The sequence below is a fragment of the Taeniopygia guttata genome, chromosome Z (assembly GCF_048771995.1).
Source record: "Taeniopygia guttata chromosome Z, bTaeGut7.mat, whole genome shotgun sequence".
NCBI classification, from domain to species: Eukaryota; Metazoa; Chordata; class Aves; order Passeriformes; family Estrildidae; genus Taeniopygia; species Taeniopygia guttata.
In genome coordinates, this window is record NC_133063.1 from 5,672,861 (window position 1) to 5,689,258 (window position 16,398).

Below are 16,398 nucleotides of genomic sequence, written 5' to 3' on the forward strand. Positions count from 1 at the left end.
TTATTTATGCAGGAGAGTCGTCACCCTCCGGACAGCCGGAGGAGCGACTCTGGTGCCCCACAGGAGACCCGTGCCCGGCCACACCATAAGGTCCTCACAGGCTGGTCCTCCCTAAAGCCTTTTCTTTTGGCTTGTGTGTTTGGGGGAGGGCACCGGGGGAAGGTACCATAGCCAGTCCTTTTGATTTTCTCTTCTCTTTTGATTTATGGGTAAGTGAGGGGGAATGAATTGGCAGAGAGATGCCTGGGACTCGGGCCCTTAGAACTGAGGAGAAATGGAAATTGTATTTACTTCTTGTTTAGTTATTCTCTGCAATATGAACCCACCTGTTTATTTTAGTTCTCAAGTTTAGTTAAAGTCTATTAAGTATTGTGTTGTTTTTAGTTAAGACAAGGTTATTATTTTTACTATGATTGTTATACCTTTCATTTTCGATAAAACCAAAAAGGGGGAGTTGTGGGAGCTTGTCCTGGAGGGGATGGGCCATGAAGTGGCCACACATCAGACTATCAATGAGCAACAGGAAGCCTCGGGAGAAGAAAAGCCACAATGGATGACACCCAGAGAACTTCTGGTGAGCTTATCATAGAGAGTAAAGGACTCTGGGACCGACTGGGAGTGGCCATGCAGATCAACAGCCGTTGATTGGCCAGATGTGATTTGTTTCTGGAACTTTCTAGAACACACTGGTTCCAGGCCTTCCCCAGCACTGCTCAGCTGCAGCTCTGCAGCTCTTTGGCTTTGGACCAGCGTGTTTAACTGGCTTCTCAGGTTCTGGGGCTGACTTCATCCCAGCATTCCATTCCTGCTCTGCCCTGAGGCTGGCTATTATTTCAGGCTCCAAGGCAATTGGAAACTGATTCAGTTCCTTTTCTAGCTGCTTGGCAACACAGAGCTCTCTGAGTCAAACCTCCATGCATATGGATACTGGGCATGGTCCTGTACTGGGATTTTCAAAGTTTCTTCTACCAAAATTCATCTTTTCTCCACCAGTAACTGTGGATAGTGCTAGTTTTTCTCGGTCTCCGTCTCTCTTCAGGGCTGGACAAGCTTTCTATAGAAGCTTTTAGCAGGTCTGTCAGTAGAGAGCAGTTGACATCATTTTCTGCATGAGAGTCTATTACTTTTCTGCCAGAAGATAGCAGCCTTGACTGAAAATTTATTTCTCCTTTATTATGTCATGAGCAGTTACTGCTGGATCAAATGCCCATGTCACCTCAAGAATACCCTGCTCATTGCACCAGTTCAAATGTAAGGCCCCTAAAACGTTGCTCAGTGAGACACTTTAAAAGGACTTCAACTTGTTCACGAACTCTGATGTAGAAAAGCAGGAGAATTACTGACAAGATGTTCTCAAAAGAGGTCGGAACAACACAAAAATCTTCCCTGGCAACTTGTGAAAATCAGAGAACTTTGGCAAAACATTTAGAGCAGGAATCAATCAACATAAAGCATTCCATCAAGCATTACCTTAGCGTATTCAACTTAACAAATTCCAAGCCTGTTGGATTTTAAGTTACTGAAAAATCTGCTAGAATGAAATTGGAAGAACAAAGAGGAAGAGAGAATGAGAGAAAATATATAGAAAAGAACCAACACATCTGCCATTCCTGGTTCCAATGGTGTTCAGCTAATAGAATTCCAAGGGGAGGTAGGGCAAAGACATGTGGTTACCACATAGCCTGAGTTAAAATCCCTTCGGCTTTCCTGGGGCCTTCCCCCACATGGGGCTGCCACTCACGTGGCCATTTAGGAGCTGGGTTAGGGGTTCCAGACACAGGGGTGGGGCATTGCCTCCACTGTGCCAGGGATCAGCGGTCACTGCTGGGCTGGGATACAGGCCTGGGAGTGTGGGGTGTACAGAGCAAAGCATCACCTCTCCACAGCAAGGCTTGATCTGCCCCTTTCCCCACATAAGCACCTGAAATGTTTGGAGCCAGCAATCTCTAGCCTCTCACAACAAGGTTTCTGGGCTCTTGTGCTTCTTGGCTCTCCAGACTCCAAAGACTTGTGGCTGGATATTAAGAAACCTGCACTTTTATTGCTTCCAAAAGAGGCAGCATGAGGGTTTCTTTTTCTTTCTAAGACCTTCCCTTCTTTCTATGTCCTCAGCCTGAGATAGTCCTTGTAACGCCTCTCCTCTCTCCCCTACTCCACAACAATGGAGGGGGACAACGGAAAAACCAATCTATGAGAGGCCAGAAATGTTAGAAATGTTGCAATGTAGTAAGGGAAAAAAAAAAAAAAAAGTAGCACTATACAACAATAAAAATAAAATTGTACAAAAGAGATAATGCCATAACTGACAAAGGTGAAGTGTCACATGGGGCCCCCGGAACAAGGAGAAGATGGTGAGGGCTTACAGAATGATTCTGATGGTAGATGGGCGCTGCTGGTGCTGCCTGGAGCAGCTGTGGGCCTGCAGTGGCAGTTTCCTGCTCCCTCTCTGCAGCACTGGTGGTGGCAGGGGCGATGGTGATGGGTGTCTCTCCCTGCAGAGCTCTGTTTGGCACTGCCGCTACCATCAGGCTGCCACGCTGGGCGTGCGCCTGGGAATCGGATCTGCCGCTCCACTGCCTCTTCCTACCACCCTGCTGGGCTCCACTGGGCTTGGCTGGACTCCCTTTTGGCTTGGCTGAACTCACTTGGTATCAGTGTCACCACTCTGGGCTGCACTGTTCTGCTGGAGCGGAAAAACAGTCCCACGTGCCACCCTGGCCTTGATGGTTTCAGTTGTGTGTCAGAGCTGTCACTTCCGTGCCACTCATCTCAACCCCGTGGCCTAAAAAATACTGTGGAAGGACAGAACTGGGAGGGAAATGGTGGTGGTGCTTTGGTCCCAGGGCCTCTCTGCTAGAGGGAGCCAGAAAGAAAGATCCCTCTTGCATTTGTGGTCATGGCATTTCCCTGCTGAAATCACACCCATGGCTGTGATGTAAAATGAATAAACAGTGCTGAAAGATCCATGACCTGGTCTCTGTAGCTAGGAGAAACCTCTAAATGCAATTGAAGTAGTGCTTCTCCTTGTTTGCTGCTTTCCTGAACTGAGCAAGGTCCAACTGGAAGAAGTCTCCTGGTTTTTGCTCAGAAGCATTAGTGGCCAAAGAGCACTGATGAGGTTCCTCACATCCCGCTCCCTTCTCTGTGCTCAATTTCTCCGGGTGGGCTATAGGGGATTAGTGTGTTCTTGGAGTTACTCTTGGATGCCTTGAGCAGTAGCTTATGGACTAGGAGGGCTTTTTGTGTTGCTTTTAGCAGAGGAGAGCTTTGCAGGCTTTTTTTGGCCTGAGCTGTAGGGAAGATCTGGTTCCCTGCACTCTGTGAGTTCACAAACCAGCCCAGGGTGGCTGCTATTGTGATGTCAGGGGCCGCATCCCAGCGTTGCCAAGGCAAAGTTGCTGTGCCCAGGCCCGGCAGGGCTCAGTGAGCAGAGCAGCTCTGTGGCACGCTGACTGCAGGCGGAACCTGCTGATCGCCGAGGTCTCTGCCAGCAGGACTCGCAGGCTTTTTGGTTTTTCCCCGCAGGCGTTGTCTGGTGCAGACTTGGGCAGCGCTGCTCAGGCCATGGAGAGAGTGTGTGCTGCAGTTTGCACGGCTTTCTCCGTGGCCTATTCTGGGTACTTTTTCACCCAGCTGGCACGTAAGTGGATGGTTTTGTGCAGTGTGGAATATGAAAACCAAAATGTCACCAAGAGGCCTTGAGTTGGGTAAAGCTGCTGTCAGCAGCTGCAGCTAAGAAGGGGGTGTCTCTAGCCAGAGGGGCCTGGGCAGCATTTGTAATGTAGCCTGCAGGGGCTCCGCTCCTCCCGTGCCATAGCCTGTGCCCATGGGGTCTGGAATCTCCTCAGTTTGCTGGCTCAAGTCAGACAACTTCCAAGATAGGAAGACTGGGAGAGCTTGGCAGGAGTCCTTGGAAAAGCTGTGCACTGCTCTCCAGCACTGAGGGAAAGTCCTTCAGTTCAAGTCTTCTTGTCTGCATTCCCTCATCCCAGCATGTGCCTTTGGAACTTGACACTTCCTGAGTGCTAAAAGAGCTATTCCTTCTGGGATGAAATCACAGGATCAGCTTGGAAAAGGCCTCTGAGATGGACATTTCAGAGCAGTTCTTGTATGCTCCTGAACCCAGGAGCTGTTCCTGCACTGTGTCACCACAGAACTGCCACCATGGCTAAAGGGGACTTGGGGGAAGCTTTTTTGGGGAAGGGTTTTCAGTAAGCTCATGGCAATTGCTGCATGCAATCTCTTCAGAAAACTAAAGTCCAGGGAAGAGAGGAGCTGTAGCTCCTGCTGGGTGGGGTGGGGCAGAAGCTGGAATGCCTGTTGCAGAACCACTGGAACTTTCTCAGTCTCGAGTTTCTATGGGTTGAGAGGCCAAAGAGGACAAAGGGTAGACACGAGGCAGTAGTTTGTGCTGTTGCCTTGCTGTGTGACACAAGGGTTGTTGCTGGAGTGATGGAGTGAAAGCAGAATGCTCTGTCTTTGGTTGCTGACTATTTGGTGGGCTTGCCCAGCACAGGCAGTTTCCTTACAGCATCTGCTTCTTTTTGCCTTTTGTCTTGCAGGTCACATCACCCGTGTCTGGAGAGAATCCGCTCCTTGGGTGAGTGGGAAAGGAACCTTTGGTGTGGGTAGCATTTGACAATTGTGGAGCAAGCTGTGAGCTGGGCCTGGTGCAGTCCAGTGCTAGCCTTGTGGGATGAATGAAAGAACAGTCCAGGCTCTTTGCAGCAGCAGCAGCAGCAGCAGCAGCAGCAGCAGCAGCAGCAGCAGCAGCAGCAGCAGCAGCAGCAGCAGCAGCAGCAGCAGCAGCAGAATTTGCAGGAGGAGTTGGATCCTGAGCTGTTTTCTCCAGCTCATTTTCAGAGCATTTAAGCAGCTGAAAGTGGGGTTGCTTGGTGCTTGAAGCCATGATGGAAGTTCTCCTGTACAAGAGAGTGCAGTCCCATCTAACTGGCCCATTTGACTTGAGTTTGAACAATTAGAATGCCATTTCTCTGCAGATGATTTCTCCTTAGTGCATCTGGCTCCAGAGCTGAATGGAGAGGTTACCTGTCCCTGACACTGCTGTCTATCTGCAGAGCCCAAAACAGACCTCTGAGCCTCCTCTGGATGCATGTCTTCCTGAAGAAGAGGCCAAAGGGGAGGAAGATTCCCACCAAAGTGCACCTGCTGCCACTGCAGGGCCTGAGCATCCAGCATCAGTAAGTGGCAGCTCTGGCTAGTCCTGTGGCTTGAGCAAAGCAGAGCTGCAAGTTTCTGAGCAGACAGCACCTGCCCTGCCTGGCTGAAGATGCTGAGGACTGGAATCTTTCCAGCTCTCCCAGAGCACTTCCCCCAGCCTGTGAGGCCTGGAGAAGGGGTGTGGTACTTGGACATTTAGGCATCACTTTCCTACTGTTCTGACAGGGGCTGGGAATTTGTCTCAGCAAGAGACAAGAGGTAGCAATAGGATGTCTTTGGATGCTCCTGGGGTACAAGTGAGGCCCTTTGTGCCCAGGGGCTATGCAGGGTCCTTGTCCCCAGTGAAGAGAGCAGTGCAAAGGTGCAGTTCACAGCCTTGCAGTATATGAGGAGACACTGTCCCCAGGAGGGACGTGGCCCTCCCCACAGAACAGCCAAAGTCAGCAGCTAAAGGAACAGCTGAGATGCAGCGGGGCCTGTAGCTGAAGAGACGTAAGGCTCTGAATGACAGGTTCTTTCCTGACCCTCCTGCTGCTGTCTGTGCACAGAGCACAAGGGCAGCGCCAGCACCTGCTCCGGCTGCCTCTGCACCCGAGGAAGAGGCTGAAGAGGAGGAAGGTGCCAATGAACCTGCCCCTTCTGTCAGCCCACAGCCTGAGCAGCCAGCATCAGTAAGTGCCTGTTTGGGTTAGCAGTGTCTTTGGTGACATTTTGTCCCTCATGTAAAAGCAGGGTTTGGGTTCAGGGCCGTGAGCTGGAGAAGTGGGCTGCAAAAGCTGAGAGGTGAAGAGCCCTGGATGTGGCCAGCAGCATCTTCCTCAGGGCTTGCATTTGAAATGAGATCGGAGGGGCATCTCTGCCAGGCACATTTGTGACCCAAATTAATTTCTTGTCCCAGAGCTCCAGCTCCTCTGTCGTGGCACCTGCACGAGCTGCAGCTGAAGAAGCCTCCAGTGCCCAAGCTGGAAACTCAAGCAGGAGCAGCTCGTGCACCTGGAGCACGACTAGTTCCTCTGGCAGCAGGGAGCTGCTGGGAGAGAGGACAGAGGACAAGTGCCTGGCCATGCTGAGTACGTCCTTTGTGACCCTTGTGTGCCGCAGCAGTGCCTGGTGTGTGCATGTGTCAGCAAGAGCTGTCCCAGCTCCTGTTCCTCCTCAGCTGAGTGCCAGCTCCTGAGGCCTCCCCACAGGAGCTGTTGCTGTGCTCTGAGGTGGGGAGGGATCGCTGGGCTGCTGCTCCTGCCTCGGAGGGCAGCTGGGCCTGGTTTGGCCTTGCCTGAGCTTCCCTCTAGGCAAAAGGCAGAGCAGAGATTGTTTCTGGCTGAGCAGGAGGCTGTGACCGAGCAAATGAGGAGGCCTCCAGGAGCTCCTGTGGGGCCCAGCTCCTGTGGGGCACGGCCAAGGTCATCTTCAGAGCTCAGCCTGTCCTAAAAGCTGAGGGACCTCATTCCTAAGGCCCATCACAGTAGGGTAGAACATCAGCTGCTGCTCTTGAGCAGCAGAAGGGCCTTGTTTAGGCAAAGTCCTGCTTCAAGCTGGAGTTCTTAGCTTTGCTGGAGGCACTTTGCAATATTCTTCCTGTTCTGGAAAGGGCAGCTGTTGATAAAAATGGATTCCAGAACCCAAGATGCCTTGCATGTTTGCAAGGATTAAATCTTTTGTTGACTGTCCCAGAGTCTTCATTGCCCGAACAGAAAGGTTGTGTTTGTCCTGCTGCCCTTAATGTCTGTAGGCAACAATCACTTCTCTTGCTTACACTTTTCTGTGCCCTGTCTCTTCTGGCTGTTTCTTGATGTGCTTAGATTTTAGTTTAGACTTCTAGTTTTGGACAGGCCATCTGTGCTGCAGGGCTGCTTGTCCTGCTGCTGTTGTTTTTAAGGTGGTGGTGGTGTGGTGGTGTTGTTGTTTCCTGAGGGAGTGAGTTGAAAGGGCGCAGTGTCCCAGAGAGTGGGGCTGCCTTTCTGATCTGCTGCAGGGTGGGATCTCTTTTGAAGGGAGCATCTTTCCTTGGGATTTTTACAGAGATGCTGGTGAGTGAGGGAGATCCTGAGGCTAAATACACAGAACTGGAAACAATTGGCAGAGGGTGAGTGCAGCCACAGTTCCTTCCATTTACTGTTTGTCCCTGGACTGTTTTCCTCTTGTACTGTGGATTCCTGCACTTGCAGGGACTAAAGGACTTCTTCTTTCTCTGCGGCCGTTTTGTTTCTAGGGGTTTTGGCACGGTGTGCATGGCAGTGGAGACTGCCACAGGAGAAGAGGTAAGCGTCAAGCAGCGCCACAGCTTCTGCAGAACTGTTTTAGGACAGCATTTGATCTGTCATGTCTGGAAGAGTTTGCTTTGTTGCTGTGAAATGGAGAATGCCAGTGGAATGATCAAGCCCCCTAGAGGTTGTCCAGCAGTTTTGCTCCATGTTTTCTGGCAGAAATTGACTTTCTGCTTGCAAGAGGAGTGTGAATGAAAATGGGGATGATAAAGTAAAGCCATGGGGGAAGTCTGTGGGAACGGTGAGTGTTGTTAGAGCTTTGAGGTGGACAGCATAGACCATGTTTCTGCCAGGTTTCCAAGGCAAAGGCTATCTGGCTTTTTGTCCTGGCAGGTGCCCAAGCAAGCGGTCTGATGTCCAGCCACAAGGCAGCTTGGCCCAGCCCAGCTCTGTCACCCCATCATCACTGTCTCCGTGTTCCCCTGGTGGTTCTGTGCCACCAACTTTGGTTCATGTTTTCCATGTTGTTTTAGGTGGCCATAAAGAAAATTAGTCTCTTGGAAGAGAGCAACAGCGAGGTGTGCCTGAATGAAATCCAGATCATGCGTGGCAATAAGAATGCCAATCTTGTGACCTTTGTAGACAGGTGAGTGGTTCTGCTGTTCTGCCATGAAAGGTCATTCACATCCTGCAAGCCAGAAGTTCAACCACTCCTTTGGTGGCTGGCAGAGGATGGAGCTGTTAATTCCTGCTTCTGGGCTGATCTACAGCGTCCTGGGAGGAGATTGCATTGGGGCTGCATTCATCTTTGCTGGCATACCTAGTTTGAAGTGTGCTTTCAAAGACCAGCCTTGGCCCTGTCTCACTGAGCCAACAGCCTCAAAGTTCCTGTCCTCTCTCCACATGGTTTCATTTGTTTTGGCATTTGATTTTTTCCCACGGGTCTCCAGTGCTGACAAAGCGCTGTAGATTGTATCTCCCTTGGCGTGTTGCATTGGTGTGGATACCAAGCAGCCTTTAGACTGCATAGAGTTCAAGCCCTGTAGAGCATTGTGAATGACTATTCCGCCTGTCTTCCTCTGAGAGAGACACAGGAGCAAGAATCCATCAGGTCATGTAAGTGCACACCTTCATCTCCAGGCTGTTGTTTCCTCCTTTCAGCTACCTGGTGGATGAGGAACTCTGGCTGGTGATGGAATACATGGATGGAGGTTCTTTACACGATGTCATCAGGGAGACTCATATGGCAGAAGGAGAGATAGCAGCTGTCTCTCGGGAGGTAAGGGATGGCGCTTGTGCTTCCCATGGCCTGGTCGGGACGGCCCTTCCAAATGGGTGATAAGGAGAGGAGAGATTTCCCCTTCCAAGCTTCCTTTCTGCATTTCTCTTACGCCTGGCAGTAGCAAGAGCAGATGAAGTGCCTGCCAATGTGCCTGCCCTTCTTCTAGTGTGTTTGTGTTTGCCTCTCTAAAGCCTTGCCTGGAGCCTGTGTGTGCTGCATTCCTTCCCCACAAGAGCAAAGTGGCTGGTGGCACCATGTTGAGCAAGTGGCAAAGACAAAGAGATACTCACAGGACTCTCTCAGAGCTCAGCCTCAAAGGAGAGCCTTGCACCCCAAGTGGTGTTTGCAAAAGCAGACACTGTTGTCTGGCTGCAGAGAGTACAGGCGCTGCAGCAGTGCACCTTGAGTCTGTGTTTGCAGGGCACTGGCCAGAGCAACAATTGTCCTTTCCCTTTCAAAAGCAAACAGCCATGCCCTTAGAAAAGCTCTGCTGTCCTCGTGTTGGAGCAGCCAGCTCTGCTGCCTTTGCCAGCAGCCTGGCCTGCCGTGGCTCCGCATCCCCCAGGAAGTCAGTCTTGCAGGTGTGCCACTGCCCTGCTTGTGGGACGCAATCCACTCAGGCTCGTGTTTCTTTTTCCTCTCTTAGTGCCTGCAAGGCCTGGATTTCCTTCACTCCAAGCAAGTGATCCACCGAGACATCAAAAGCCACAACATTCTCCTGGGCTTGGACGGCTCTGTCAAGTTGGGTGGGTGTTGCTGGCCAGGCTCAGCCGTGGCGGGCTGCGGTGTGGGGCTGCCTTTGGGTGCTGCCGCTTCCCTGGTGCCTGTGGCAGTGCAGGCTGCCCTGCTGCGAGCGCAGAGCACAGCCACAAGGTGCAGGGAGCTGTAGCTGGGCAGAAGGGGTCAGCAGTGCCTTTGGCTTGTGTGTGTCCCTTCCCCAGCAAGGCAGCAGCAGTCTAATAGCTTCAGGGGACTAAAAGCCACTGCCTGAAGTCGGGGGCTTTTGCAAAGTGGCCAATTGCGTATTTCCTCAGCTGCAGGCCCGAGGAATGGCAGCATGCCCCTGGTACAGCTGGATTCCACACTGCCTTCTTAGACATTGATTCAGTGGGGAATTCTTTTCTTTGCTCTCCTTTTTCAAGCTGGCTTGATGTGAGTGTTTTTTCTCCTCAGCTGATTTTGGCCTTTCTGCTCAGCTCACCGCTGAGCAGAGCAAACGAAGATCACTTGTTGGGACTACTCACTGGATGGCCCCAGAAATTTTCACAAAGAAGCCCTACGGCCCCAAAGTGGACATCTGGTCCTTTGGAATTGTGGGGATCGAGATGGTGGAAGGAGCACCTCCTTACCTGATGAACAGCTCTAGCACGGTACGCTGCAACTCCCCTCAGATGCTCCTGTCACTCTGACTAAATCTACTCCCATTCTGCTGCCTGGGAATCTTGCTAACACCTGACAATGATAGGTGCCAGGCTGCATAGTCTCTTATGCTTCTTGCCCAGATTATCCCCTTGGCATTTCATCATGAATAGCACAAGAAAATCACACTGCCTTTTCCTTGATGGAAGCTTTGCCTAAGAGAGCAGTGAGCAGCTTTACCTAAGGGAGCAGTGAGCTGCATTTTATGGGTGGAATCCTTGGAAATAGTACAGTTAGATTAAAGTCTGTCTTCCACCTCGCCTGTAGAGCTGGTGTCAGTGCTGAGAGAAGCAAAGTGTGCTGCTGCTGATGGAGTTGCTCCTAATTCCATCAGCCAATGAAATCAGGGATCAAGGCAAGAGCCTTTGCATGTTGGACTGGCTACGGCTGCCTCTGGCTTTGGGTTCTTTTAGTAGGGGTAGGAAAGGTATCTCCCTCCCTCTGGCAGGGAGTAAAGAGCCACTGGGGAGTGGAGCTTGTCCAGTGGGGTCTGTGTGAGCAGTTTGGGGTGTGGAGGAGACAGGTGGAGCGTGGCATTTCCTTCTTCTCCAGGTTCAGCAGCTGATAAGCACCAGGGGCACCCCGAAGCTGCAGAAGCCCAGGCAACAGTCGGCTTGGCTGCGAGACTTTCTGCGCTGCTGCCTGGAGACGGACGAGGACAGGCGCTGGTCTGCCCAGGAACTTCTGCAGGTAAAAGGCAAAGCGGCTGCCGGGTGCGCCGGCCGCCCGCTGCCAGGGGCTCCTCGTCTGCTCAAGTCCAAGGCAGCAGATGGGCCCTGCTCCTGAGAACTCCAGTCTGGGGGCTTTTCAAAGGAAAACAGGGGAGAATCCTGGCCTGGCATGGGTTGGAAGGAGCCTTTCCAGGTCGCCTAGACCAAATCTCCTTCAGCTGAAGCCATCTGGGTTAATGGATTTGTGGGATTGGGAGCCATGTTTGGCTCATGTAGCATGGTCCTGGATGTGGAGACAGAGGTGCACAGAATGCCCTCCTTTGTGTATTTTTCTGCTTGCCAGAGAAAGCCAGTTTCAGCCTGTGAGGTCAGTAGATATTAATTTCTTCTTTTTCTCTTTGGGCAGCATCCTTTTGTAACCTCAGCCAAGCCGACCTCCAGCCTGACGCCTCTGATCATGGCAACGCAGCAGTTTATGGCCGACAGGAGATACTAGCCCTGCAAGTGGCCATTGATGTTTTTTGTAGTTTCTAGTTTCTAGTTGATAGCTCGTAGTTTCTAGTTTGTTTAGACTGATAGTGTAAATAAATACGATAATACATAAAACCTTCACTGTGCCGGAAGCTTCCCTTTGTTCTCACGCTGTGCATAAGCTCTAAATTTGCTTCTGAATGGTCAGGTGTTTCTTAAATGTGGGAAAAGCCATATATGGGGTTTGTGGCATGGTCTGGAAGTAGGCAAAGGTCTTCTGACCTTGGTGCCTCCAGGCCAAAACCTCTAGTGGAGAGACAGGCTGGCAGCAGTGACTAGAGGAGCAGAGTGGGGCAAAATGGAGCAGAGCAGTGGTGTCAGTGCAGGGCATGCTGCTGTGGCTGTGGTTGTGTTGCAGCTCTTGGGAAAGGTTGGGAGTGTCTGTGCTGCTGTGGGCAGAGGGGGAGGGAGCCGGGCTTCTCCACAGGCTCGGGCACAGGTGAGCGTCCAGTGGGAAGGGAAGTTCTGCCACGGGAACTAAGGCCAACATGTGGGAGTGAAGACTTGTGCAGTTTGGATCTGCGTGAGCCACTGTGGAGGCCTGTGGGCCTGCTGGAGGACTTCTTGGGGCTATGCCCTGGAAGAATGTCCTTTAGATTTTAACCTTTCCCTTATCTTGTCCCCTAGACTTTAAACTCTCCCATGGACTCCGGTTTTTTGTTTCAATGTACATTTGATACATTATTAGTATATAATATATAGATATAGATATAATATATAAATATAGTATAGATATCTCTATATATAGATATATAGTCATCATATAGTGATGATTCAAAATCATTTACTGTGCGATGTTTTGTGGCAATTGACAGTATATTTGATGATCATTTAAATTTAAATTTTAGTTGCACAATATTTAACAGACTTCCTTTTCCAGTTTTCGTATTCATCCGCCACGTCCCTGTACCCACTATCCTTGAGAAGGACAGGACTGGAGATGGAACCTGCTCAAGAGCACAGGCCAGCCACCAGCCATCTGCCATCTGCCCTTCTTTTCCGTGCCCTTGCCAGGAGGGCACTGGCCATGCCTCCCCAGATTCTACCCTAACCCACTTTGTGACAGGCCTCAACCCTGCTTTCCTGTTGTATTAGCAGTCCCCGATTGTGGAGTTGTGTTTTTATACTTTATTGTATTTTCATTGTATTTCGATTTTAAAATGGTTTATCCCCTTGAACCCCTCTGTGCCCCTTTGGTTTATCCCTAGTTTTCCCATCCCTCCTCAAGTGTCCATCACCCTCTAAGTACAGAGACATTCCCTTGTCTCCTCCCAGATGCCTTGTCCGTCACTCGGTGTGCCTTCCCTTACATCTTGAAGCTTCCATCCAGAGCGTCAGGTGGTTGGGTGAGGGCCTGGGGCCCCTTCCCCTTTCCTCCCTCATTGGATACCCTCATTGTCAGTTTGTACAAGAGCCACTCCTTACTGTTTTCTCATTGGCGAGTCAGTTCTCCTCCTTCTCTGTATTTAATTTGTGCTTTGCACCTCTCTGGTGCTCTTGTCAGCAGGTTGTGTTCAGGTGCAGCTGGGCTCTTCACAGTCTCAATAAAGCTTTGGAGTTCTACCCCTGACAAGAAATTCTTTGTTATTCGCCAGTGGGATCAGGTACGCCTTGGGAGCAATGGAGGCACTCCCAAAAGCCCATCCAGGTCCAGCAGGGAGTGCTTCTTGCTGCCCTACTCGCCCCTTGGAGAGCTAGCTGGGGCTGAGTGGACTGGAGATCAGTGGTTGGGGGCGAGGACGCGGCAGATGGTGGCAGCGGCGATGGTGATGGGTGTCTCTCCCTGCAGAGCTCTGTTTGGCACTGCCGCTACCATCAGTCCGCCACGCTGGGCGTGTGCGTGGGAATCGGATCTGCCGCTCCACTGCCTCTTCCTACCACCCTGCTGGGCTCCACTGGGCTTGGCTGGACTCCCTTTTGGCTTGGCTGAACTCACTTGGTATCAGTGTCAGCAATCTGGGCTGCACTGTTCTGCTGGAGCAGAAAAACAGTCCCACGTGCCACCCTGGCCCTGATGGTTTTAGAGTCGTGTCAGAGCTGTCACTTCTGTGCCACTCATCTCAACCCCGTGGCCTAAAAACTACTGTGGAAGGACAGAACTGGGAGGGAAATGGTGGTGGTGCTTTGGTCCCAAGGCCTCTCTGCTAGAGGGAGCCAGAAAGAAGGATCCCCCTTGCATTTCTGGTCATGGCATTTCCCTGCTGAAATCACACCCATGGCTGTGATGTAAAATGAATAAACAGTGCTGAAAGATCCATGACTTGGTCTCTGTAGCTAGGAGAAACCTCTAAATGCAATTGAAGTAGTGCTTCTCCTTGTTTGCTGCTTTGCTGAACTGAGCAAGGTCAAGCTGGAAGAAGCCTTCTGGTTTTTGCTCAGAAGCATTAGTGGCCAAAGAGCACTGATGTGGTTCCTCACATCCCGCTCCCTTCTCCATTCTCATCTTCTCAGAGTGGGTTATAGGGGATTAGTGTGTTCTTGGAGTTACTCTTAGATGCCTTGAGCAGTAGCTTATGGACTAGGAGGGCTTTTTGTGTTGCTTTGTAGCAGAGGAGAGCTTTGCAGGCTTTTTTTGGCCTGAGCTGTAGGGAAGATCTGGTTCTCTGCACTCTGTGAGTTCACAAACCAGCCCAGGGTGGCTGCTATTGTGATGTCAGGGGCCGCATCCCAGGGTTGCCAAGGCAAAGTTGCTGTGCCCAGGCCCGGCAGGGCTCAGTGAGCAGAGCAGCTCTGTGGCACGCTGACTGCAGGCGGAACCTGCTGATCGCCGAGGTCTCTGCCAGCAGGACTCGCAGGATTTTTGGTTTTTCCCCGCAGGCGTTGTCTGGTGAAGACCAGGGCAGCGCTGCTCAGGCCATGGAGAGAGTGTGTGCTGCAGTTTGCACGGCTTTCTCCGTGGCCTATTCTGGGTACTTTTTCACCCAGCTGGCACGTAAGTGGACGGTTTTGTGCAGTGTGGCATATGGACACCAAAATGCCACCAAGAGGCCTTGAGTTGGGTAAAGCTGCTGTCAGCAGCTGCAGCTAAGAAGGGGGTGTCTCTAGCCAGAGGGGCCCGGGCAGCATTTGTAATGTAGCCTGCAGGGGCTCCGCTCCTCCTGTGGCATAGCCTGTGCCCATGGGGTCTGGAATCTCCTCAGTTTGCTGGCTCAAGCCAGACAACTTGCAAGATAGGAAGAGTGGGAGAGCTTGGCAGGAGTCCTTGGAAAAGCTGTGCACTGCTCTCCAGCACTGAGGGAAAGTCCCTCAGTTCAAGTCTTCTTGTCTGCATTCCCTCATCCCAGCATGTGCCTGTGGAACTTGACACTTCCTGAGTGCTAAAAGAGCCATTCCTTCTGGGATGAAATCACAGGATCAGCTTGGAAAAGGCCGCTGAGTTGGACATTTCAGAGCAGTTCTTGTATGCTCCTGAACCCAGGAGCTGTTCCTGCGCTGTGTCACCACAGAACTGCCACCATGGCTAAAGGGGACTTGGGTGAAGCTTTGTTGGGGAAGGGTTTTCCGTAACCTCATGGCAATTGCTGCATGCAATCCCTTCAGAAAACTGAAATCCAGGGAAGAGAGGAGCTGTAGCTCCTGCTGGGTGGGGTGGGGCAGAAGCTGGAATGCCTGTTGCAGAACCACTGGGACTTTCTCAGTCTCGAGTTTCTATGGGTTGAGAGGCCAAAGGGAACAAAATGTAGACACGAGGCAGTAGTTTGTGCTGTTGCCTTGCTGTGTGACACAAGGGTTGCTGCTGGAGTGATGGAGTGAAAGCAGAATGCTCTGTCTTTGGTTGCTGACTATTTGGTGGGCTTGCCCAGCACAGGCAGTTTCCTTACAGCATCTGCTTCTTTTTCCCTTTTGTCTTGCAGGTCACATCACCCGTGCCTGGAGAGAATCCGCTCCTTGGGTGAGTGGGAAAGGAGCCTTTGGTGTGGGTAGCATTTGACAATTGTGGAGCAAGCTGTGAGCTGGGCCTGGTGCAGTCCAGTGCCAGCCTGGTTGGATGAATGAAAGAACAGTCCAGGCTCTTTGCAGCAGCAGCAGCAGCAGCAGCAGCAGCAGCAGCAGCAGCAGCAGCAGCAGCAGCAGCAGCAGCAGCAGCAGCAGCAGCAGAATCTGCAGGAGGAGTTGGATCCTGGGCTGTTTTCTCCAGCTCCTTTTCAGAGCATTTAAGCAGCTGAAAGTGGGGTTGCTTGGTGCTTGAAGCCATGATGGAATTTCTCCTGTACAAGAGAGTGCAGTCCCATCTAACTGGCCCATTTGACTTGAGTTTGAACAATTAGAATGCCATTTCTCTGCAGATGATTTCTCCTTAGTGCATCTGGCTCCAGAGCTGAATAGAGAGGTTCCCTGTCCCTGACACTGCTGTCTATCTGCAGAGCCCAAAACAGACCTCTGAGCCTCCTCTGGATGCATGTCTTCCTGAAGAAGAGGCCAAAGGGGAGGAAGATTCCCACCAAAGTGCACCTGCTGCCACTGCAGGGCCTGAGCATCCAGCATCAGTAAGTGGCAGCTCTGGCTAGTCCTGTGGCTGGAGCAAAGCAGAGCTGCAAGTTTCTGAGCAGACAGCACCTGCCCTGCCTGGCTGAAGATGCTGAGGACTGGAATCTTTCCAGCTCTCCCAGAGCACTTCCCCCAGCCTGTGAGGCCTGGAGAAGGGGTGTGGAACTTGGACGTTTAGGCATCACTTTCCTACTGTTCTGACAGGGGCTGGGAATTTGTCTCACCAAGAGACAAGAGGTAGCAATAGGATGTCTTTGGATGCTCCTGGGGTACAAGTGAGGCCCTCTGTCCCCAGGGGATGTGCAGGCTCCTTGTCCCCAGTGAAGAGAGCAGTGCAAAGGTGCAGTTCACAGCCTTGCAGGATATGAGGAGACACAGTCCCCAGGAGGGACCTGGCCCTCCCCACAGAACAGCCAATTCAGCAGCTAAAGGAACAGCTGAGATGCAGCGGGGCCTGTAGCTGAAGAGACGTAAGGCTCTGAATGACAGGTTCTTTCCTGACCCTCCTGCTGCTATGTGTGCACAGAGCACAAGGGCAGCGCCAGCACCTGCTCCGGCTGCCTCTGCACCCGAGGAAGAGGCTGAAGAGGAGGAAGGTGCCGATGAACCTGCCCCTGCT

At 51.7% G+C, this 16,398-nt stretch overlaps 1 protein-coding gene across 1 annotated transcript; it reads left to right on the top strand.

Moving 5' to 3' along the window:
* Positions 1-7,205: 7,205 nt before the first annotated feature.
* On the top strand, positions 7,206-11,256 carry LOC140681805 (serine/threonine-protein kinase PAK 3-like). Its single transcript, XM_072922296.1, has 8 exons — positions 7,206-7,267; positions 7,394-7,442; positions 7,922-8,034; positions 8,550-8,667; positions 9,317-9,416; positions 9,844-10,040; positions 10,642-10,779; positions 11,167-11,256. The coding sequence occupies exons 1-8, from the start codon at positions 7,206-7,208 to the stop codon at positions 11,254-11,256; spliced, it is 867 nt and encodes a 288-aa protein (XP_072778397.1).
* The last annotated feature ends 5,142 nt before the right edge of the window (positions 11,257-16,398 follow it).